Source organism: Oryzias melastigma, unplaced genomic scaffold (assembly GCF_002922805.2).
Source record: "Oryzias melastigma strain HK-1 unplaced genomic scaffold, ASM292280v2 sc00355, whole genome shotgun sequence".
In the NCBI taxonomy this organism is placed as follows: Eukaryota; Metazoa; Chordata; class Actinopteri; order Beloniformes; family Adrianichthyidae; genus Oryzias; species Oryzias melastigma.
In genome coordinates, this window is record NW_023416953.1 from 92,186 (window position 1) to 114,053 (window position 21,868).

General features: G+C 43.3%; 3 protein-coding genes across 5 annotated transcripts in view; all 3 read left to right on the forward strand.

Annotated features, from left to right (window-relative positions):
• adgrg4a (adhesion G protein-coupled receptor G4a) overlaps nt 1–5,325 on the forward strand; it is a 17,097-nt gene extending 11,772 nt beyond the window's left edge. For both annotated transcript variants that reach the window (XM_036211001.1, XM_024261991.2), the window contains exons 22-29: nt 513–558; nt 676–779; nt 917–1,038; nt 2,684–2,952; nt 4,192–4,294; nt 4,379–4,659; nt 4,797–4,898; nt 4,997–5,325. In XM_036211001.1, coding sequence (XP_036066894.1) covers nt 513–558; nt 676–779; nt 917–1,038; nt 2,684–2,952; nt 4,192–4,294; nt 4,379–4,659; nt 4,797–4,898; nt 4,997–5,109 — 1,140 coding nt within the window. In that variant the 3' untranslated portion in view covers nt 5,110–5,325. The remainder of the gene's footprint in view (nt 1–512; nt 559–675; nt 780–916; nt 1,039–2,683; nt 2,953–4,191; nt 4,295–4,378; nt 4,660–4,796; nt 4,899–4,996) is intronic.
• Nucleotides 5,326–6,820: 1,495 nt separating this feature from the next.
• On the forward strand, nt 6,821–10,096 carry vgll1 (vestigial like family member 1). Of its 2 annotated transcripts, XM_036210997.1 has the most exons (5): nt 6,821–7,046; nt 7,502–7,719; nt 7,948–8,139; nt 8,222–8,572; nt 8,879–10,096. In XM_036210997.1, the coding sequence occupies exons 3-5, from the start codon at nt 7,950–7,952 to the stop codon at nt 8,914–8,916; spliced, it is 579 nt and encodes a 192-aa protein (XP_036066890.1). In that variant the 5' UTR covers nt 6,821–7,046; nt 7,502–7,719; nt 7,948–7,949; the 3' UTR covers nt 8,917–10,096. The 2 variants fall into 2 exon arrangements, with proteins under 2 accessions (XP_036066890.1, XP_024117741.1); XM_024261973.2 differs by having other exon boundaries at nt 6,821–7,719.
• A 1,137-nt stretch (nt 10,097–11,233) lies between these two features.
• LOC118598346 (uncharacterized protein K02A2.6-like) lies at nt 11,234–14,368 on the forward strand. The gene is given in 2 exon segments (XM_036210996.1): nt 11,234–13,390; nt 13,392–14,368. Coding segments are annotated over 2 exon segments (2,883 nt in total). The 5' UTR covers nt 11,234–11,294; the 3' UTR covers nt 14,179–14,368.
• Nucleotides 14,369–21,868: the final 7,500 nt, after the last annotated feature.

Below are 21,868 nucleotides of genomic sequence, written 5' to 3' on the forward strand. Positions count from 1 at the left end.
AACACATGGCAGAAACTGCACTAGATTTGCTACCATACAAGTCCAAACTTTGCCTTTGTCCCAGTTTTGCACCAGTAATTCAATGTAAAATCTAACGGCAATTCAGTCTGCTGTGGCAACGCTCACACGAATGTGCAGAAGCCAAAAGCAGTCAACAAAAAAAACATTTGCCAAAGTCACAGTGAGGCAGCGGACAACAAGAACGTTTGAGGAAATGTTGGTAAAATATTTTGCTCTTTAAATATTGCACAATTATCTGTTTGATAGAAATGTAGTAGGAAAAGCTTAAAATAGTTTTAAAACTTTCACCCCTGCTCTTTATTCATTACAGCTCAGTATGAAATCCCGTTATCACAACATCTTCTTACATTGTTGTAAATAGTTTAAAAAATAAAAAAAAAACGTGTTTTTTGAAAAACATGCTCCTCTCAGTCTTTGTAATAGTTTTAGTGAATGTGACATTTTCTGTTTGGCTCTGCACTAACATCCAGAACATTTTCCTGTTTTTGTAGCCAGGAGACATAGTCACATGTGTGTTTTGGGATTTCTACAAAAACGGTTGGTAGAATCTTATTATCTTCTGAATGTACAAATACACCTGTTTGTTGATCAATAAGAATTCCTTCAGAGTTTTGTGTGTGTTTGAGTGTTGTTTGGCTGTCATGTTCACTTTAGGAGGACTTGGTGGTTGGAACAGCAGCGGCTGTGAAACTCAGAGTATTTCTTGCTATCAGACCAGCTGCCTCTGCGACCATCTCACCCATTTTGCTATCCTGATGGTGAGTAATCGCATTGAGTTGGGGATTTGAAAGCAGAATCAAACTCAATTTTGTAACACAGTCATTGTTTAAATCTGTCTTAAAGTTAACTGTATGTTTGAAGTACTGATTTATTGTGGTTTCATGTTGTACTTCAGGATGTATCCAGAACTACTGTCAGCAAAAGCGACAGTGAGATTATGACAATCATCTCATATGTCGGCTGTGGCATATCCTCCATCTTTCTGGGCATCACTCTCCTCACATACCTTATTTTTGAGTAAGTGTTGTTTACAGCTTTATTGTCGTTCCTCGGCCCTATTTCAGTGTGACGTCAGATGAAAAGGGTCTATTACCAAGTTAGTATAGACTAGTGCTGCCACAAAACGATTATTTTAATAGTCGGCATATCACCGATTATTTTTTCCGATTAGTCGACTAATCGGGTCACGCATAAAGTGGATGTAAAACACAAATCTTAACCAACATTAGCTTTAAACAAACTAAAAACTAGATATATAGCATTACCTACATTAATGCTAGTGTGAATGCTGAAAGCTGAATTTGGCCACTGAGGATGCTAGTGGTGATAGCTGAAAATGCTAGTGGCGATAGCTGAAGATGCTGAAATTGAACACTAAAGCTGATAGCTAAAACCGCTGAAGATGATAGCTGAAATCGTAGAAGCTGATAGCTAAAAACGCTGAAGCTGATAGCTAAAAACACTGACATTGATATCTGAAATAGCTGAAGCTGATAGCAGAAATTGCTGAAGCTGATAGCTAAAAATGCTGAAGCTGATAGCTAGAAACGCTGAAATTGATAGCTGAAATCGCAGAATCTGATAGCTAAAAAAGCTGAAGCTGATATCTGAAATCGCAGAAGCTGATAGCTAAAAACGCTGAAGCTGATAGCTAAAAACACTGACGTTGATAGCTGAAGATGCTGAAGCTGATAGCAGAAATCACTGAAGCTGATAGCTAAAAATGCTGAAGCTGATAGCTAAAAAAGCTGAAGCTGATAGCTGAAATCGCAGAAGCTGATAGCTAAAAACGCTGAAGCTGAAAGCTAAAAACACTGAAGTTGATAGCTGAAATCGCTGAAGCTGATAGCAGAAATCGCTGAAGCTGATAGCTAAAATCGCAGAAGCTGATAGCTAAAAAAGCTGAAGCTGATAGCTAAAATCGCAGAAGCTGATAGCTAAAAACGCTGAAGCTGATATCTAAAAACACTGACGTTGATAGCTGAAATCGCCTAAGCTGATAGCAGAAATCGCTGAAGCTGATAGCCAAAAACACTGACGTTGATAGCTGAAATCGCTGAAGCTAGCAGAAATCGCTGAAGCTGATAGCAAAAAATGCTGAAGCTGATAGCTAAAAAAGCTGAAGCTGATAGCTAGAAACGCTGAAGTTGATAGCTGAAATCGCTGAAGCTGATAGCTAAAAACATTGAAGTTGATAGCTGAAATCGCTGAAGCTGATAGGTGAAAATCCTGAAGCTAAAAGCCAGCTAAAATATTAGCTTAACTCCAAAATAGCCTTTAAAAAGCCTAAGTTAGCCAAAACAACTAGTATGTAGCTGAAATGTTAGCTAAACTCCAAAATGGCCTAAAAAAACCTTTAGCCAAAAGCCTCAATTAGCCAAAACAGCTAGCTTGTAGCTGAAATATTAGCTAAACTCACAAAAAGCCTAAAGAACTTTTTTTTTTTTTTAAAAAAAAAGGCCTAAATTAGCCAATACAGCTAGTAACGGCTAATCAACTAATAAATTAGTCGTCGACTATTTTAATAGTCGATTAGTAGTCAATCAGTCGACTAATCGTGGCAGCCCTAGTATAGACCAAAGAAAACGAGCCGGCCTTTAAATGAAGTTTGTAATACTTTAAACAGATGTGTCTGCATTCATCTGTCTCTCTTGAACACCAGGAAGCTACGGCAGGATTATCCATCCAAGATACTCATGAACCTCGCTGCTGCCCTGCTGGGGCTGAGCATGCTCTTCCTTCTTAACTCGTGGCTCTCATCCTTCTCCAACTACGGCGTGTGCATCACCACTGCTGCAGCCCTGCACTACTTCCTGTTGGCCTCCTTCACCTGGATGGGTTTAGAGGCCGTGCACATGTACTTTGCACTAGTCAAAGTGTTCAACACCTACGTGCCGTTTTATATCCTCAAATTCTGCGCTGTGGGCTGGGGTAAGAACGACACACGTCCATTACTTCACAGAGAAAATGTGTTGGGTATTGTAGTTTGAACACAGATGGAATCATGGTTTATCTTTGCGCTTATATAACAAATTCCAACGAATGAAACAGAAAGTCCAGGAGGAGTGTTTAGATTAAAAACATTCAAAAATAACCAGAGGTGGGACCAAGTCATTGTTTTGCAAGTCACAGTCTCAAGTTTTTGTCCTCAAGTCCCAAGTCAAGACCAACAAGTCCCAAAGCGAGTCCAAGTGTTGAATGTTTCAAGTCCAGGAAGTGACGCTTTTGATTGACTGATTAATGTTTTCCTGCAATTAGATTGGTTGGATAGTCAGATCGAGCCAATGTGGACCTAATTTGATTGGATGTTGTACTGACAGCACATCCAGATGTAAACATCTACAGAGACAGAGACAAGCGTTTTTTTGTCAATAATATACTTTTTAATCTTTGGTTGTTCAGTAAAAGAGCAAGTCTTTCCTAGTCGGAAGACTAAAGTCCAAATCAAGTCATGAGTCGTTGATGCTGAAGTCCAAATCAAGTCCAAAGTTGTCAAATTAGTCTGACTCGAGTCTACACGTCTAGAAATAAGTCATACAGTCTTAGACTACTGGCAGATTTTTATTAAATAATAAAAATAAATAGAATGGTGTAAGAAAAAGGGTCTCACCAAGAACTCTCATTTTTTAGAAAAAGTTCTAGCCACCTTAAGTTTCCTAAACTAAGATTAACTAAGATAAAAGAACATTTTGCAATTTAGATAAAGCCTCCGCTCTTGATGTACGACAGAATGTTTGTAAACTCAGAAACTCTGCTACGAAACAAAGCATTTTTATTTTGTATAAACATTATTTTCCACCTTTTTAGTGAAAAATTACAACTTGTATTTTCTGTTTAAATTGAATTAACATCTACAGTTTTTTAGCAACACGTTTTGTAAAGAAACAAAAAATGTACAAAAAGGATTTAACATTATATTTTATTAAGATATAGTGGATTTATATTTTCTGTCATTTTCAATGTTTTTTTTTATTTTATTACCCTTTTAGTCACATTTTTGAAACACGTTTATAAAAAATGTTTGAAGCTCTTTAAAAAAAAACTAAAAAAAACAACTTTGTTTCAAGATGTTATCAGAAAGTTTAGAGAAAACCTCTTTGCTGTCATACATAAGAAAGAATTCTGCTTTCCAGACCGAGTGATGCGCACAAATGTTTTGTGTTGCTACAGGTATTCCTTTAGTGATAGTCAGCCTGGTACTGGCCATAAATAAAGATGCTTACGGCAGCTATGTGTCTGACGAAGCCGCAGTAGGACTTGGATCTGCTGAGTCGTAAGTTTCTGCTTTGCACTGTCATGATTAGCTTGTTTAAATGTAATCACAGTAAAACCTTTGAACTCTTGGCGCCCTCAACAGATGCTGGCTGCGGGATGACGTTTTCTTCTATGTGACGGTGATGGCGTACATTCTTCTGATCCTGCTGTGCAACATCTTTGTGTTCATTGTGGTTCTGATCCAGATCAAGCAAATGAAGGCCAATAAGATCTCCTCAAAGGGTCGTAGTTCCCTGAAGGACCTGCGAGCAGCTGCTAGTCTCACTGTGTTGTTAGGCCTGACTTGGACAATGGGGTTCTTTTCGATTGGGCCCGGCAGAGTGGTTATGATGTATATGTACATCATCTGCAACTCTTTGCAAGGTAAATATGAGCACCAAGTGAGTGAGAAAACATTTTTAAATGTTGTATTATTTATTTAAAATATCATAACTTGACATTTATGACTAAAATGTAACATAAATTGTATTATTAACAGAGCTACTTTCCCTGTATTACAGGGTTGTTTGTGTTTTTGTTCCATTGTCTGATGAAGGAAAACGTGAGGAAACAGTGGAGAATCCACTTGTGCTGTGGTCGTTTCAGACTCGGTGATAACTCAGGTACATTTCAAGTCTGTGCTTGTTTTTGTGCAGCAGTTCTGTTTACTTTTGTGGGTGCTTTTGTTCAAATGAAGCATCACTTCCTTTTTTCTGTACAGACTGGAGCCAATCCGGCACAGCAGGTGGCTGCAATAAAAAGAGTAACCTGGTTAACTCAGATTCAGTTGAGTCTGACAAAAGCTCCTCCCTCAGGTCTCTGACTCCTCCCTAGGCTCACCAGCACCCCCTTGTGTTCATTTTGCTGCTCTGAACATGTCATTTTATGTTTTTTACTCAATGAAATCTCCAGTTTATTTTTTTATTTTACAAGTTGTTTAAGCTTAACATATCAAGATGACACAACAGAGACAAAAAAGTTATTTAAGATATAAGATTCATCTCCATGGAGCTAAGTTGGGGCGAATATTATTTAAAACCTAAATAAAACAAATTGAAAATAATATTGGTGTTTGGCCAAAAAAATGTTAAATGTCCAAAACTTTCTGCTGTTATAAAATAAACCATTGTTTTCAGTTCATGTTCCATTTTTTTTTGTTTCAAAACAAAAAATTTCAAAATCTTTTTTTCGCTTTCAAATTCAAGTTCTCAGAGTCAGTGAATACACCAGGACTGACTCATCGATTTTGATTGGTCCTTTGTGTTAGCCTTGCTCCAAAGGGGCCCACAACGGGGCCAAAAGTTTTAAAACTGAAATTTTCAAATTAGAAAAAAAGAGTTGAAATTGGAAAAAAAATGTTTGAAATTGAAAAAAAGTTTTAAAATTGAAATTTTGAGTTTTGAAACCTAAAAAACATTTGAAGCTGAAACTAATTAAGTTTATTTTAAATTGCAAGAAGTTTTGGACATTTTAATTTTGTTTTTTTGGCCAAACACCAATATTTTTTTCAATTTGTTTTTTTGGGGTTTTAAATAATATTTAGCTCCATACATCTCTGCTCTTACTAAGTTGATGCTTGGTTACACAGCTTGTTCACCTACTATTTTAGATTAAATTGTTTTTAAAATCACTCTGTAGCTCATCCCTTATTTACCCAAATGCTGAAACGGGCTTCACCGAACCGAGGGTCTCAGACTCCAGGCCTCGAGGGCTCAAATCCTTCTTTAACACTGGAGCTTCAGTGTTCATGTTCTTTGATTTACTGTAATTTTTTTATGTTAACACTATAAATCCATCTGATTTTCTCCTTCAGAATCTGCTGGAATTATCGTGGTAATGATTAAAAAGTTACAGAATGGTAAAGTTTTTGTCTTTAAGTGTTAAAGAGTTAAGCACTCCTACCTTATTTGCTGCTGGTTACCTGAATCAAATAACCAATAAGGAGGTTCAATGGCTTGCAAATATGTAGGACACCAGCCCCTGATGCCTGGAGCTTGAGACCTTAGGACTGAGGATCTGGATGACAAAAAACGTGTTTCTTCTCGCATCTGTCATTATTGGTATTGTTCATGTCCAGTATTACATTTTTACATCTTATTTTACAATAAAAGGTTGTGCTTTCAAAAGAGCTCTTGTCATGAATCAATCTGCACGTCTGATGATTAGTTTTGTTTGAGCATCAAAACTGGATGTTTTTTAAGTGACATGAGGCAGAGGGAATAAATCATAAACATATCCAATAACACAGTTTTTGTCTTATTAATATTTATTGTGACAACAACAAAAATTGTATTATTAGGGGCTGGGAATTACTTTTTGTTTATTTATATCTATCAAAAACAATTGAAGCATTTTTTGGTTTCCAATAAATATAAATTTTGCTTGTGAAAATGTCATTTTTTACATTTTTATGTATCTATTTATTTTATCACATTTATCGTAATAAGGATGTTTCTTCCTTGATCACATCTGAGTTGAATTAATAATCATCACAGCTGCTTCTGCTTAGGAATTTATCCCTGTTACATTCACACGTCTATTTAATTTATTTTTTTTTTTATGTTTGGGTACAGGTTTTTGGGGGTATTTCTGATCAATACATTATTTTTCCCCCCACTCTCTGGTCTCTTACAACTCAGTAGGGTGTAATTTGTGTTATCTTTTAGGGGCGTGTAGTGGTCAGCACCCCACACAGAGAAGGCTCAAATCCCAGCTTTGCATCTGTGGATTTTCTCCAGGCTCACCAGCTGCCTCTTCCAGTCCAAAAACAGGTTTCATACTTTAATTGGAGACTCTTAAAAAAGTCTCCCAGGTGTGAATGTGTATGTCTGATGGACTGGTGAATTGTCCAGGTGTACCTCCACTTCACCTTTCACTGGCTGTGTTAGCTCCAGCGTCTCTGTGATCATGAACGGGAACAAAACAGGTTGAGAAAATGGAGTTTTGAGCAAATCAAATTCCTGCAATACGTAAAAAATTAGGCTCCACCGCTATTGTAAGTTAAAGAAAACATATGTTTGGAAAGCTAAAGTTGACCATGGTTATTGGACCTTTAGCACGTTTGATTCAGTGAACATCTCGCTTGAAATTTTGGTGGAATACCCTCAAGAGCAGCCGTTAAGAGAACATTTTGACAGTTTGAGGAAGGAATGTTTTTATGAGCTGTCCTTCAGGTTCTGGGGAAACTTGCTAGATAGCATTCTGTGCATTCTGTCACCCTCCCAAGCCGAGACACTCTGAAGCCTCGGAGAGAGAAGACTTGTCCCGGTGAAAGACGGAGGGAGCAGGCGAAGCACCTCACCTTGGTCATTTGACACTAATGGATGACTCCAATGCTTAGACCAACGGCAAACAACTTTCCACTGGTTTGGCTGCTTCTCCTTTTTTCCTTTGATCCATCGGTAAATGCAAGTTTATAGTGTCTTCTGTGAATTCTCAGGCCAGGTAAGACTAGTACGTTTCATCGACCCTCACTTCAAATAACTATTTAAACTTTTACATTTCTCTGCATTATTCTCACATATAGACATGTTTATATTCTGAAAAAAAAAGATGTTCCTTCAATGTAAACATTATTTAAAATAAAAATCAATTGATTTGACTAATTTATCACTCCATGCAGAGCTACATTCTTGGAGATTTTCCCCTGAATTCTGTCGTTTACATTCACAGAAATGGAGGAAGGAGCCGACAGTCCAATAGCTGTAAAGGTGGAAGGAAACTCTCGCAGCGTCGTGCTGACCTACTTTCAGGGGGACACTAGCAGCATGGTGGACGCTCATTTTGACCGGGCTCTTAGCAAAACCTCCAGGGGTGAGGAACCTGCAGGAAGGCTGAGAAAAGTCCTGAAAGCTGTGAAAAGCGGTAAGCATCCGCTGACACTGTGACACCTGAAACATACAGCCTGGTTTCAACTGCACGATCTTTTGCTTTTGCCCCCAAACAGAAGATTTAACCACCTGTCAGGACATTGCTGCTCCTTCTTACTCTGAGCCACAGGCCCTCTCCAAGGCAGGATGCATCATGGCCCTCGGCTCCCCAGGGGGGGGTCACAGCTCCTGGCAGCCCTTCACTTCCAGACCCGGAGAGGCTCCGGGGCTGTCGACCATCATGTGTCTGTCCTCGGACGGGCTGAGTCTCACTGGACAACAGTATGCTACATCCCTGCTCAACCTGCTGCACAGCGATCGGGGGGAGGTGGGCCCCAGCAATGTTTCCAAGCCAGACACCTTACCGAGGTGGACAGCTCCCCATGGGTTCAGAGAGTCTGTGGATCCTTCTATAAACTTTGAGCAAGGTAATCCTCCAGCTGCACGCAGCACTTTTACACCACCTGAAAAGAAATGATGTTGAAATGAAATATTTTTAAGGCAATGACCCTTATTAAATGTGACAAATACCAAGGATGTATCAAAGAGGTGTTTCTTTGTTTTGAGTTTCTGAATGTTTTCTTCAACTGCTATAAATGTACCCATTAAATACAAAAAGCTGCTAATTTTTTACTGTTTCAAAGATAACTCATGAAAGTCACAGAAGGAAATTGTTTGATCAAGTCTGCAACAGCTGTTTGACTTGTTTTTGCATTTTTTTTTCTCACCACCAGGCCGACATGTGGACAAGAAGAACTTGTACTGGTACTGAGGGGAAAGCTACTCTTACTATCCAATCTATTTGGACTTTTTTGGGAAAAAAAAGTTTCTTTTTCTCCTGTGTGTCTTTTTGGAATATCGAGAAGAGGAGTGTTTCCATTCCCTGCCTGAGTCTCCATTCCTCAGAATGACCTCATCACCGCAGAGTGCACTAACTGGAACAAATGTGAAACGAGAACGATTGCTGACAAACCAGTTCTCCTTCTTGTCAGAGAGTGCATTCGTTGTTGCTCCGTCTGTAGCTGAAGTTAGATGAAGGCATTTTCTTCTTTGGTTTGACTAAAGTTAATACTTTAGTGTTAATTCTGAATATTCAGGCCCTGGTGTGCGAATTTCATAAATCTGTACAGCATTTAACTGGATGAGATTTATTTTCTGTGATCATGGAAAATATTTAATTTATCCCATAAATAATTATGTGTGTAAAATAAAAGGTTGGGGGGGGGGTAGTTAAGCATTGCTTCATACTTTTTTACTGTCTTAAAAGCTGAGAATTTACAGTCATGTCAAAAAAAAAAAAAAGAAACTGACAAGTTGAACAATAGCGACCCCCATGGGTAGATGTTTGAAAAAGCACTCTGTGGGATGCATCTGAGCTTTTTTTGGAAATCCAACGTGTAGTTTATCTACACAACAAACTTAAGTTTTATTTGGAGCTTGCCCACATCCGCACCTGCGGACCTGAACCATTTATCTACTCCAGATCGTCTGTCTGGTGAAGACATCGGTGTTTGTCAGAAGTTTTCTTTTACATTAGCTTGTTTTATATATACATAAATACTTTTGATGCAGAATTTAGAATGATTGTAATCAAATAGTTTTTAATATTTTTATTTTTTAACTTTGGATCCACAGTGTGAACATCTGTGAGATACCAAATGTTTCTTTTCCACTTAACTTTATTCAGCTTCTGCATGTCTGGTATCTAATACATTACGTTGTGATATTCTTCAGACCAAAATGGCTTGATAATAAATCAAGACCTTAGGTATTCAGTGTGCGATCACATCATTAAATGTTGTAACTTAACTGTTTTATTCATTTTGTATGAAGGAAAAGTCAGTCAGAGGCTGCAGACATGTTTGACGAGTTTATCTTTATTGACAGATTTTGACATTCTGTGTAAAACATTATTCCAAGAGCTGTTTCATGAATAAAATTGTGATTTTAAATATTTTTTTGCTCATATTTTTAGACAATAATTTAAAACTTTAGACTTTGGCCTGTTACAATAGAGCTATTTGTTGTTGTTTTTTACAACCCTACAAAGAACAGGATTTTATTTGAGCTGAGTAAAGACAACTAAAGACTAAACACATGGATTTTCATAGCAGGCATAACTTTACTTCTTTGGAGGTCAATAGTTTTTTTTGTTTCCTTCTCAGTTTTTAAACCAACAGGAGCCCATTTCAAGAAGCAGGTAAAACAAATTTAGAGTTCAAACCTGACCTCAGAGTCCACGGACTCAAAATTAGCAAACTTAGTGTTTTCGGTTTCAGAACAGCTGAAAAGAGTTAAATCAATCAACTTGGAAGTTGTTGGAGCCAGAATCAGGGGCGAGTGTTGCTGATCACTGATCAGCCCTGATCCATGGAGCAAAGACAGCATGATTCACCATGGCAACGGGAACAAACACCTTTGGCCTTTCTACTTTCGGCAACAGAAATGCCGACTACGAGCACATTTTCCGCAAAAAGATCAACACAGCTGCAGTGGTAAAACTGTGAGAGTTGTCGTAGGAGAAGAAAGCTGCGGTGTTAATGCTTTTGTCTACATGACTGAACAACAACCCACAACAGCAACCACTGGTGTGTGGATTAAGAAATGAAGCTGCCCAAAAGAAATTACTGACAGAGAGTGATTTGACACTGGAAAAAGCCATAAACATCAGTGTGACAATGGAGATGGCATCAAAGGAAGCTAAGCAGCTGCATGCAACAAGCAGAGTGCACCAGGTCAGTAGAGATGGACTGAGTGAGCCAGGTCCATGTTTCCGCTGTGGGAAAATGGGCCATCTTGCCTCTACATGGACTGCCACAATTGTGGAAAAAAAGGACACCTAGAGCGGGCGTGCAAAAATAAAAAAGCCATAGAGAAACCCAACAAATCCTGGAACAAGAGAGACACGGGAAAAAACAAAAAAAAAGACATGTACACCCTGTGGAACAGGGTAAGAACACCTCAAGTGATTCTTCTGAGGAAGAAGTAAGATTAAATCTTATCAAAATACTGAACGTGGATGAAGGCTCAGACGGCTACTGGACAACACCTGAGTTAGAGGGACACCCTGTGAAAATGCAGATTGACACCAGATCAAGGGCCTCAATCATTTCTGACAGAGTCTACAGGAAGTTCCTGAAACACTGTAAAATGCGGCCGTCTGATACAGCGTTCAGGACATACACTGGACAGCCTGTGCCCATGAGAGGAATGGCTGACATCACTGTTACAACTAATGGTCAAACAAAAAAGCTCCCTGTGTACATCGCCAGAGGTAATTACCCTGCCATCATGGGTCGGTTGTGGCTGAAGAAAATAAAAATCGACTGGCAAGCAATACACATGGTATCAAAGAGCACCACAGACCTGCAAACTGTTCTAGAAAAATATAGCGAAGTTTTTCAAGATGAACTGGGTAGCATGAAAAACATAACCGTCAAGCTACATACCAAGCCTGATAGCAAGCCAGTGTTTAAGAAAGCAAGACCTGTGCCATATGCCATCAGAAGTAAAGTGGAAGCGGATCTGAATGCTCTAGTCAAAGATGGAGTTCTGGAGCCGGTCACTGTCAGTGACTGGGCTACTCCTATAGTTCCTGTGCTGAAGAAGGATGGAGGAGTTCGTATCTGTGGAGATTTCAAGGTGACTGTGAACCCTGTGCTATCTGCAGAGCAGTATCCTCTTCCTCACATTGATGATCTGTTTGCTGGACTCAGTGGAGGACAAAAGTTTAGCAAAATAGATCTGTGTCAAGCTTATCTGCAAATGCATGTACATGAAGAGTCACAGGAACTGCTCACGATCACAACACACAAGGGCCTCTTCAGGTACCGCCGACTTCCTTTTGGCATCACGTCTGCACCAGCTCTGTTTCAACGTGCCATGGACCAGATCCTCAGTGGTCTCTCAGGTGTCCAGTGTTATTTGGATGATATTCTGTGTACTGGAGCTACTGATGAAGAACACCTCCGAAATCTGGACGCCACCCTGCAGAGACTGAAAGAATTCGGCCTGAGGGTACGCAGGGAAAAATGTTCATTTTTCCAGTCCTCTGTGGAATATTTGGGACATGTCATCGACGCTGAGGGCCTTCACACTGCCCCATCCAAGACCACAGCCATTGTGGATGCGCCGCCACCCCAAAACGTCAACCAGCTACGATCCTTCTTGGGATTACTGAACTATTATGGCCGTTTCATAAAAGACTTGGCATCACTGCTAAAGCCGCTGCATGACTTGCTCTGCCGAGACAAACCGTGGGAATGGACTACGGCCTGCCAGGAGGCTTTCCTGAAAGCAAAAGAGGCGTTGGTGGGATCTGAGGTCTTGACGCATTTTGATTCATCACTCCCAATTCAGCTGGCTTGTGATGCATCTCCCTATGGGGTGGGTGCGGTCATCTCCCATGTAATGCCAAATGGTGATGAGAAACCCATCGCTTTTGCCTCCCGGACTCTGAACAAGGCAGAGACCAACTATGCTCAGCTGGAACGAGAGGCATTAAGCATTGTTTTTGGAGTTCGTAAATTCCATCAATACTTGTATGGACGGAAATTCACTCTCTTTACTGACCACAGACCACTAACCACAATTCTTGGCCCACACAGTGGAATACCCTCTCTGGCTGCAAGTCGTCTTCAACGGTGGGCTTTGCTTCTGTCAGCACACTCATACGACATCAGATATCGTAAGGCAGACTCACATTGCAATGCTGACGGCCTGTCTCGGCTGCCGCTCCCAGTCACTAGACCAGAGTCCCGTTCGGAGAGTGTATTCTATTTCAGCCAGGTGGATGATGCTCCTATTTCGGCTGAACAGGTGAGAAAGGCCACACGCTCAGACCCCATCTTGTCAGCTGCCTTGGACATTGTTTTAAGAGGCCATTTGGGCAGCGATGACAGCGCCTTGAAGGCATTCCTAGCAAGGAAGTCAGAGCTGTCTGTACAGGCTGGATGTTTGCTCTGGGGGAGGAGGGTGATTATTCCACCATCACTACGTAAACCACTGCTGCAGCAACTTCATTCTGGCCACAGTGGCATTGTTCGGATGAAGGAAATGGCTAGAAGCTACTTTTGGTGGCCTGGCATGGATGAACAGATTGAGGATGTAGCAAAAGAATGCTCCTCATGTCAAGAAGTCAGGAGTAATCCTCAAAAAGCTCCCCTACATCCTTGGAGTTTTCCAGAAGAGCCATGGCATCGCATACATATTGATTTTTCAGGACCTTTTGAGGAAAGGATGATGACAGGATGCACACAGCAAATGGCCTGAAGTCGCCATTATGAGATCCACTACCACTGAGAAAACTGTTGAGAAGCTGGATGAGATCTTCAGCCGTTTTGGACCTCCTGCTCAACTGGTTTCAGATAATGGCCCACAATTTGTGTCACAGGAAATGGGCAACTTCTTGCGAGCAAATGGAGTGCAACACATTCGATCAGCGCCATATCATCCTGCAACAAATGGCCTAGCTGAAAGGTTTGTGCAGACCATGAAGCAGACCTTAAAGTCATCAAGAGGAGAAGGAACACTCCATCAACGACTACACAACTTCTTACTCACCTACCGAAGCACACCACATGCAACCACCAGATCTTCTCCTGCTAGTCTGTTGCTACAAAGAGAACTTCGGACAACTTTTGACCTCCTCAAACCGTCAGTGAAGAACATGGTTGCACAACAGCAGAAGAAACAAATCAACCAAAGAGGTCATGTAAAGGTCAGAGTCTTCACGCCAGGTGACTCCGTGCTGGCGAGAAATTACTGCAGTTACAGACTGGACCGCTATCCTATACAGTTCAAACTTCAGCTGACAATGTCTGGAGGAGACATGTCGACCAGCTGTTGCCGGCAGCCAGACAACTGGCTCACGAGCACTTTACAGATGTACCACCTGTCGATTTGTCTGCGTGTCAACCTGCACCAACCCAGAGTTTTTCTACAGCTGAACCAGAGGTTACATCTCCTGTTTCTCAGGAGAAAGACACAGAAACACAAACTTCTGTGTCAACTCCTGCTTTGGACTCACAGATAGAACATGGAGGCTCTGAGGTTCAAGTTAATCGTCGATACCCTTCAAGGCAGAGACGACCTCCTGATCGCTTGAATTTATAGTTTGAGACTAACCCAAATCACCTGGGGCAGAATAAACCCATGGGTTAATTCTGGGGTTGAGGTAGTCTACCCTCACTCCAAGTTAAAAATAATTAAAAAAAAAAAAAAAACTGTTTACGTAGAAGCAGCTATTTTGTTAATGTGATAGGTTCTTAAGAGTTGTTTTAAATATTTGATAGTTGGAAGTTGGGGTTTTTAAAATGGAACGTTTATTGTATGGAGGGAGGAGATGTGGTGTATTTGAAGGTCATGGTTACCATGACAACAGCATCGACGGAGCCGGATGTTTGCCTGTGTTGTTGCATGTCGTGTTTTCCTGTTCCTGTCTGTATGCGCGGCAAAAGCTGTTCAATAAAAAGGTTCACCAGCCAGAAGGTGGTCGGCTCCGTGATTCAATATACGCCACGCAACCCTTCCCGACATAACAGGGAGGGCCGACGTTCCTTTTACTCATCTGTCAGAAGGCTTTTAACAGCTTGCTGGCTGCCCTGGCGCTCCTCGACACCCTCACCGCTTTCCGGTCCAGCTCCCTCTTCAGTCTGGGTCCTCCACTGCTCCCCTCGTTTCCGGCGTGGCGTACTCCTCTTTACATTTCCCCTGCCGATCAGCTGTCCGTGCGTTCGTTCCCCCTTTGTCTTATTTTGCAGTCTCTTATGTTTCCCCAGCTCTCATGTCCAGTCCAGGGCGCTCTTACATAATGTCAGAGGGGGTGGCGCCCAATAACTCGCAGCTGTGCGCAATCAGTCTGGCAAGTCAATAAATATCACTACAGAAACGCATCAAATTTAGAGCACTGCAAACATGCACTTAACACAAGACATGCACAATAAACAAAACAACATAATTTACAGCAACTGTTGGTGGAAGAAGGAGAGGAGGAAGGCGGGTTCGTAGGGACAGAGAGAAGAGGAAAGTCACTAGTGTTGGACTGAGAGTCGGGACTTTGAATGTTGGAACTATGACAGGAAAGGGTAGAGAGTTAGTGGACATGATGCAGAGGAGAAAGGTAGACATACTGTGTGTCCAGGAGACCAGGTGGAAAGGTAGCAAGGCTAGAAGTTTAGGAGCAGGGTTCAAGTTGTTCTATCATGGTGGAGATGAGAGGAGAAATGGAGTAGGGGTTATCCTAAAGGAGGAGTTTGTTAGGAGTGTTATGGAGGTAAAAAGAGTGTCAGAGAGAGTGATGAGTCTGACGATAGAAATGGAGGGTGTCATGTTCAATGTTGTTAGTGGGTATGCCCCACAGGTAGGATGTGAGCTGGAAGAGAAGGAGAAGTTCTGGTTGGATCTTGATGAAGTGATGATGAGCATCCCTGGAAATGAGAGAGTTGTCATTGGTGCAGATTTCAATGGTCATGTTGGTGCAGGAAACCGAGGTGATGAGGGGGTGATGGGCAGGTTTGGTATCGAGGAGAGGAATGTAGAAGGACAGATGGTGGTTGATTTTGCAAAAAAGATGGAAATGGCAACAGTGAATACATTCTTTGAGAAGAGACAGGAACATAGAGTGACCTATAAGAGTGGAGGTAGAAGCACACAGATAGACTACATCTTGTGTAGACGGTGTAATCTGAAGGAGATCAGTGACTGTAAAGTAGTGGTTGGTGAGAGTGTTTCCAGACAGCACAGGATGGTGGTGTGTAGAATGACTCTGGTGGTGAAGAAGATGAAGAAAGAGAGGGCAAAGGCGGAGAAGAGGACAAACTGGTGGAAGCTAAAAAAAAAGATTGTTGCATGACTTTTAAGAAACAGTTGAAACAGGCTCTGGGTGGTCAGGAGGTACTCCCAGATGACTGGATAACTACAGCTAATGTGATCAGGGAGACAGGTAGGAGTGTACTTGGTGTGTCATCAGGAAAGAGAGTTGATAAGGAGACTTGGTGGTGGAATGAGGAGGTGCAGGAGTGTATACGGAGTAAGAGACTAGCTAAGAAGAAGTGGGACACTGAGAGGACTGAGGAGAGTAGACAGGAGTACAGGGAGATGCAGCGTAAGGTGAAAGTAGAGGTGTCAAAGGCCAAACAAAGAGCTTATGATGACTTGTATGCTAGGTTGGGTAGTAAGGAGGGAGAGACTGACCTGTACAGACTAGCAAGGCAGAGAGATCGAGATGGGAAGGACATGCAGCAGGTTAGGGTGATCAAGGATAGGAATGGTAATGTGGTGACAGGTGTCAGTGGTGTAATGGAAAGATGGAAAGAATACTTTGAAGAGTTGATGAATGAAGAGAATGAGAGAGAACAAAGAGTAGAAGAGGTGACGGTTGTGGAGCAGGAAGTAAGAAAGATTAGTAAAGGTGAAGTGAGAGGGGCTTTGAAGAGGATGAAGAGTGGAAAGGCTCTTGGTCCTGATGATATACCTGTGGAGGTATGGAAGTGTCTAGGAGAGATGGCAGTGGAGTTTTTGACCGGGTTGTTCAACAGGATCTTAGGTGGTGAGAAGATGCCTGAGGAATGGAGGAGAAGTGTGATGGTGCCCATTTTTAAGAATAAGGGAGATGTGCAGAGTTGTGGTAACTACAGAGGAATAAAGCTGATGAGCCATACAATGAAGGTGTGGGAAAGAGTAGTGGAAGCCAGACTAAGAGCAGAAGTGAACATTTGTGAGCAGCAGTATGGTTTCATGCCAAGAAAGAGCACTACAGATGCAACATTTGCTTTGAGGATGTTGATAGAGAAGTACAGAGAAGGTCAGAGAGAGCTCCACTGTGTCTTTGTAGATCTGGAGAAAGCTTATGACAGAGTGCCCAGAGAGGAACTATGGTATTGTATGAGGAAGTCTGGAGTGACAGAGAAGTATGTCCGAGCAGTGCAGGACATGTATGAGGGCTGTAAGACAGTGGTGAGGTGTGCTGTAGGGGTGACAGAGGAGTTCAAGGTGGAGGTGGGATTACATCAGGGATCAGCTCTGAGCCCCTTCCTGTTTGCAATGGTGATGGACAGACTGACGGATGAGGTTAGACAGGAATCACCATGGACTATGATGTTTGCAGATGATATTGTGATTTGTAGTGAGAGCAGGGAACAGGTGGAGGTGGAGTTAGAGAGGTGGAGGTTTGCCCTGGAAAGGAGAGGAATGAAGGTTAGCCGCAGTAAGACAGAGTACATGTGTGTGAATGAGAGGAACCAGAGTGGAAGAGTGAGGTTACAGGGAGAAGAGATAAAGAAGGTGGAGGAGTTTAAGTATTTAGGGTCAACAGTACAGAGTAATGGAGAGTGTGGAAAAGAAGTGAAGAGGAGAGTGCAAGCAGGTTGGAATGGGTGGAGAAAAGTGTCAGGTGTGATGTGTGACAGAAGAGTTTCAGCACAAATGAAAGGAAAGGTGTACAAGACTGTGGTGAGACCAGCCATGTTGTTTGGACTAGAAACAGTGGGACTGAAGAAAAGACAGGAAGCAGAGCTGGAGGTAGCAGAGATGAAGATGCTGAGGTTCTCTTTGGGAGTGACCAGGATGGATAGGATCAGGAATGAATACATCAGAGGGACAGCACATGTTAGAGGTTTTGGAGATAAAGTCAGAGAGGCCAGACTGAGATGGTTTGGACATGTTCAGAGGAGAGACAGTGAATATATTGGTAGAAGGATGCTGAGTCTAGAGCTGCCAGGAAAGAGGTCTAGAGGAAGACCAAAGAGGAGGTTTATGGATGCAGTGAATGAAGACATGAAGGTGGCTGGTGTTAGAGTGGAGGATGCTGAAGACAGGCTTAGATGGAGGAAACTGATTCGCTGTGGCGACCCCTGAAGGGAAAAGCCGAAAGGAAAAGAAGAAGAAGAAGAGAGTCACTTGACATTTCCCCCCCGTTTTTGTTAATGGTCGCCCCAAACATTACTATGGGTCATACCTTACAGGGGGTTTGCCCAAGTTAGATCTCTCAGACCGACGTAGGGGTTCCCTACATTCATCAGTAGCCACAAGTGCATCTGGAGGGTCAGGTGGCGAAGCTGGTGCTGGTCTTTCTTGACCGGCTGAAAAGTCTTGGTTAGACCCCATTAATAATCTTGACAGCCATAAGGTTGGAGGTGGTGGTTGCAACATTGGGTCAGGAGCCTCACTGTTTTCTCTTTGGAGATCCTCCTCTGTCAACAGGAAGGGACATGTTTGCTAGTTATTTCAGTGTACCGTACGAGTAGGCGCTTCTTTACCTTCTGGACGCAGGACATACACTGGGCTACTTTCATGGAGTTGGGACACCACTACAAATGGCTCTGGGAGCAACCTTGTACTTATTTTTCCAGCAGCCCTTCTTCGGAAATTGAGTATAAGCACTCTCTCTCCAGGCAGAAGGAGGGCGTGATGGGTCTTTCTGTTGTAATGTCGCTGGTCCAGCTCTTATCTCTTCTGGGTCTGTTCCTTCACAGCTTTATACTTACTTTCGCCTGTGGCCCTGTATAGGCCATAGGCCACCAACAAGCCCTCTCCAGGCGGTCCGGTCCTGGGCGAGTCGCTCCAGCTGCCTCCACGTGTAGCCCATGGACTTAGCATCTGCCTCCACATCTCTGCGCCAGGAATTTCTTGGTCTCCCCCTCCTCCTTCTTCCCTGGGGATTCCAAGTTCCAAGATTCCAAGGCTTGCTGTGTGATACTGGACGCAGATTTCCGGAGAGTATGTCCAATCCATTGCCACCTTCTCTGGAGAACTTCTTCTTCCACAGGCTGCTGTATTGTTCTCTATCGCAGGTCTAGGTTGCTGATTGTGGCTGGCCAGTGGATTCTCAGGATCCTTCTAAGGCAGGTGTTAACAAAGGTCTGAATCTTCTTCATTGTTGTCACTGTAGTCCTCCAAGTCTCAGCACCGTAGAGTAGTATGGGTTTCACCATGGTGTTGAAAATCCTGACCTTGGTATTAGTAGTCAGGTCCGTGGCTCCCCATACTCTCTTCAGCTGATGAAATGCTGCCCTTGCCTTTCCAATGCGGACTTGCAAGTCAGCATCTGTTCCCTCCTGAAGGTCCATGATGCTGCCCAAGTAGGTGAAGGTCTCCACCTCTTCCAGCACCTCGCCCTCCAGGATGATGGGTGTCTGACTGGTGGTGTTTAACTGGACGACTTTGCTCTTGTCCCTATGGATGTTTAGCCCCAGCTGTGAGGAAATAGTCACTAGTTTTTTTTTTTTGCTCATGCGCCAACTGCGGTGGCAGCAAGTTCGTGTGGCGCTGTATTTGTTGTTGAATGTAGCTTTTTGTGTGTGCTTTTCTACTTTTTTGTGATCAAATGTGCATTTATAAGTACGAGAGGGATACCCTCCTTAAGTTACGACGCACATTGAATGGATTTAAACATCTGATCCCTCCGGAGATTAAGAAGCCCTTTCGTGGATGCCATGCCGGAGCTAAACTGAAGGCTAGAAAGTGGAGAAACAAGCCCTTCATGCCATCAATTATAATGGGGAATGTAAACTCTCTATCGAACTAGGGCGAGGAGCTGGTGGCCTTTGTAAAAACTGACGAAGCTTACCGTGTGAGCTTATATCTGCTCACGGAGAGCTGGCTGACAGACGGGATTCCCAACTCAGCTGTTAGCATCCCCGGCTACGCACTCGTCAGAGCAGACAGAGCGGTGGAACTTTGCGGAAAAACGAAGGGTGGTAGACTCGCTGTGCTAGTCAGTAACAGGTGGTACCATCCCGGTCACATCACGATCAAAAACAAGATATGTACCCGTGATGTGGAGCTCTTGGTGGTCAGTATGAGACCATACTATCTTCCACGAGAACTTTCCAACTTAGTCGCCATTGTTGTTTACATCCCGCCGCGTGCGGATCCAACGTCAGCATGTGACTTCATCCAGGAGGTGGTCGCAAGGGCTCAGTCTGCACACCCAGAGGCACTCATCATAATATCAGGGGACTTCATTCATGTTGATGTGAGCCCTCACTTAGGGGTTTTCACACAATATGTGAATTGTCCAACCAGACAAAACAACATTCTGGACCTGTGCTATGTTAATTTAAAATCTGCCTACACTGTAGCGGTTCTGCCCCCCCTTGGCAGGTCGGATCATAATCTTATTCAGCTCAGACCATCATATAAGCCATGTTTGATGAGGCTGCCTAAGTTTACTAGATCTTTTAGGCAGTGGATTCCTGAGACAACAGGCATGCTGAGAGACTGTTTTGAATCCACCGATTGGGACCTGATAGTGGGAGACAGTGACAGTAACGTCAATCAGGCTGTGGTGTATGTCACTGATTACTTCAACTTCTGTACAGACAGATGTGGCAGCACCTCTGAAAAAAGTGTGCTGCTTTCCCAATAATAAGCCATGGATTAAAAGCAGCACAAAGCACCTGTTAAATCTGAAGAAGCAGGCTTTTAAGACTGGCGATCGGCACAAAATGAGGGTGGCTCAACATGACCTAAGAAGAGCCATAAGGAGCGCCAGGAGAGAGTATTAATCTGGTCTTGAGAGGATGCTGCAGAACAGGAACACCTGGGAGGTGTGGAGAGGCATGAGAGCCATTACTGGCTTTAAGGAGAAGGGATGTACTGTGCTTGGAGATGTGGCCATGGCAAATAAGTTCAACCATTTTTATAATAGGTTTGACTCAGCACACACTAACCCATGCCCATCCATCAGTGGCTTTTCCACCCCTGCGGGTGTGACCAGTTCCCCTACTCCACCCTGTGGTGGATTCTCTACATCAGCTGCTGTGATCTGCTCCCCTACACCACCCTGCGGCGGCTCCTCCACCTCTGCTGCGACCTGCTCCTCTACTCCACCCTGTGGCGGCTCCTCCACCTCTGCTGCTGTGACCTGCTCCCCTACTCCACCCTGCGGCGGCTCCTCCACCTCTGCTGCGACCTGCTCCTCTATTCCACCCTGTGGCGGCTTCTCCACCTCTGCTGCTGCGACCTGCTTTCCTACTCCACCCTGTGGCGGCTCCTCCACCTCTGCTGCTGCGACCTGCTCCCCTACTCCACCCTGTGGCGGCTTCTACACCTCTGCTGCTGCGACCTGCTTTCCTACTCCACTCTGCGGCGGCTCATCCACCTCTGCTGCTGCGACCTGCTCCTCATTACCATCTAGCAGCACCTTTTCCACCTATGACGCTGTGACTGACTCCTCTTCTCCACCTGGTAGTGGCGCCTGCTCCAGCCCTGATGCTGTGCCACTGATAACATCAGAAGAGGTGTGCATAGAACTCAGGAGGCTCCACAGTTGGAAATCTGCTGGTCCTGACGGAATATCACCTCGGCTGCTGAAGAAATGTGCGTCGGAGCTGGCTGTGCCTCATCAGACCATCTTTAACAAGAGTCTTCAAACCGGATGTGTCCCTGGCCTTTGGAAGACCTCATGCCTTGTCCAAGTGCCTAAGGTGACAAAGCCTGCAGCGATTGAAGGACTACAGACCAGTTGCCCTGATATCTGTGATAATGAAGACTTTTGAGAGGCTGCTACTCCGGCGCCCCAAACCTCAGGTGGAGGGGGCGCTGGATCCCCTTCAGTTTGCCTAACAGGACAGTATGGGAGTGGAGGATGCAGTCTTGTATATGGTCCATAGGGCGCTTTTCTTTCTGGATGGGGCGGGCGGCTATGTGAGGGTGATGTTTTTTGACTTCACAAGTGCTTTCGATACAGTCCAGCCTCAGTTGCTGAAGGAGAAGCTCAAGAG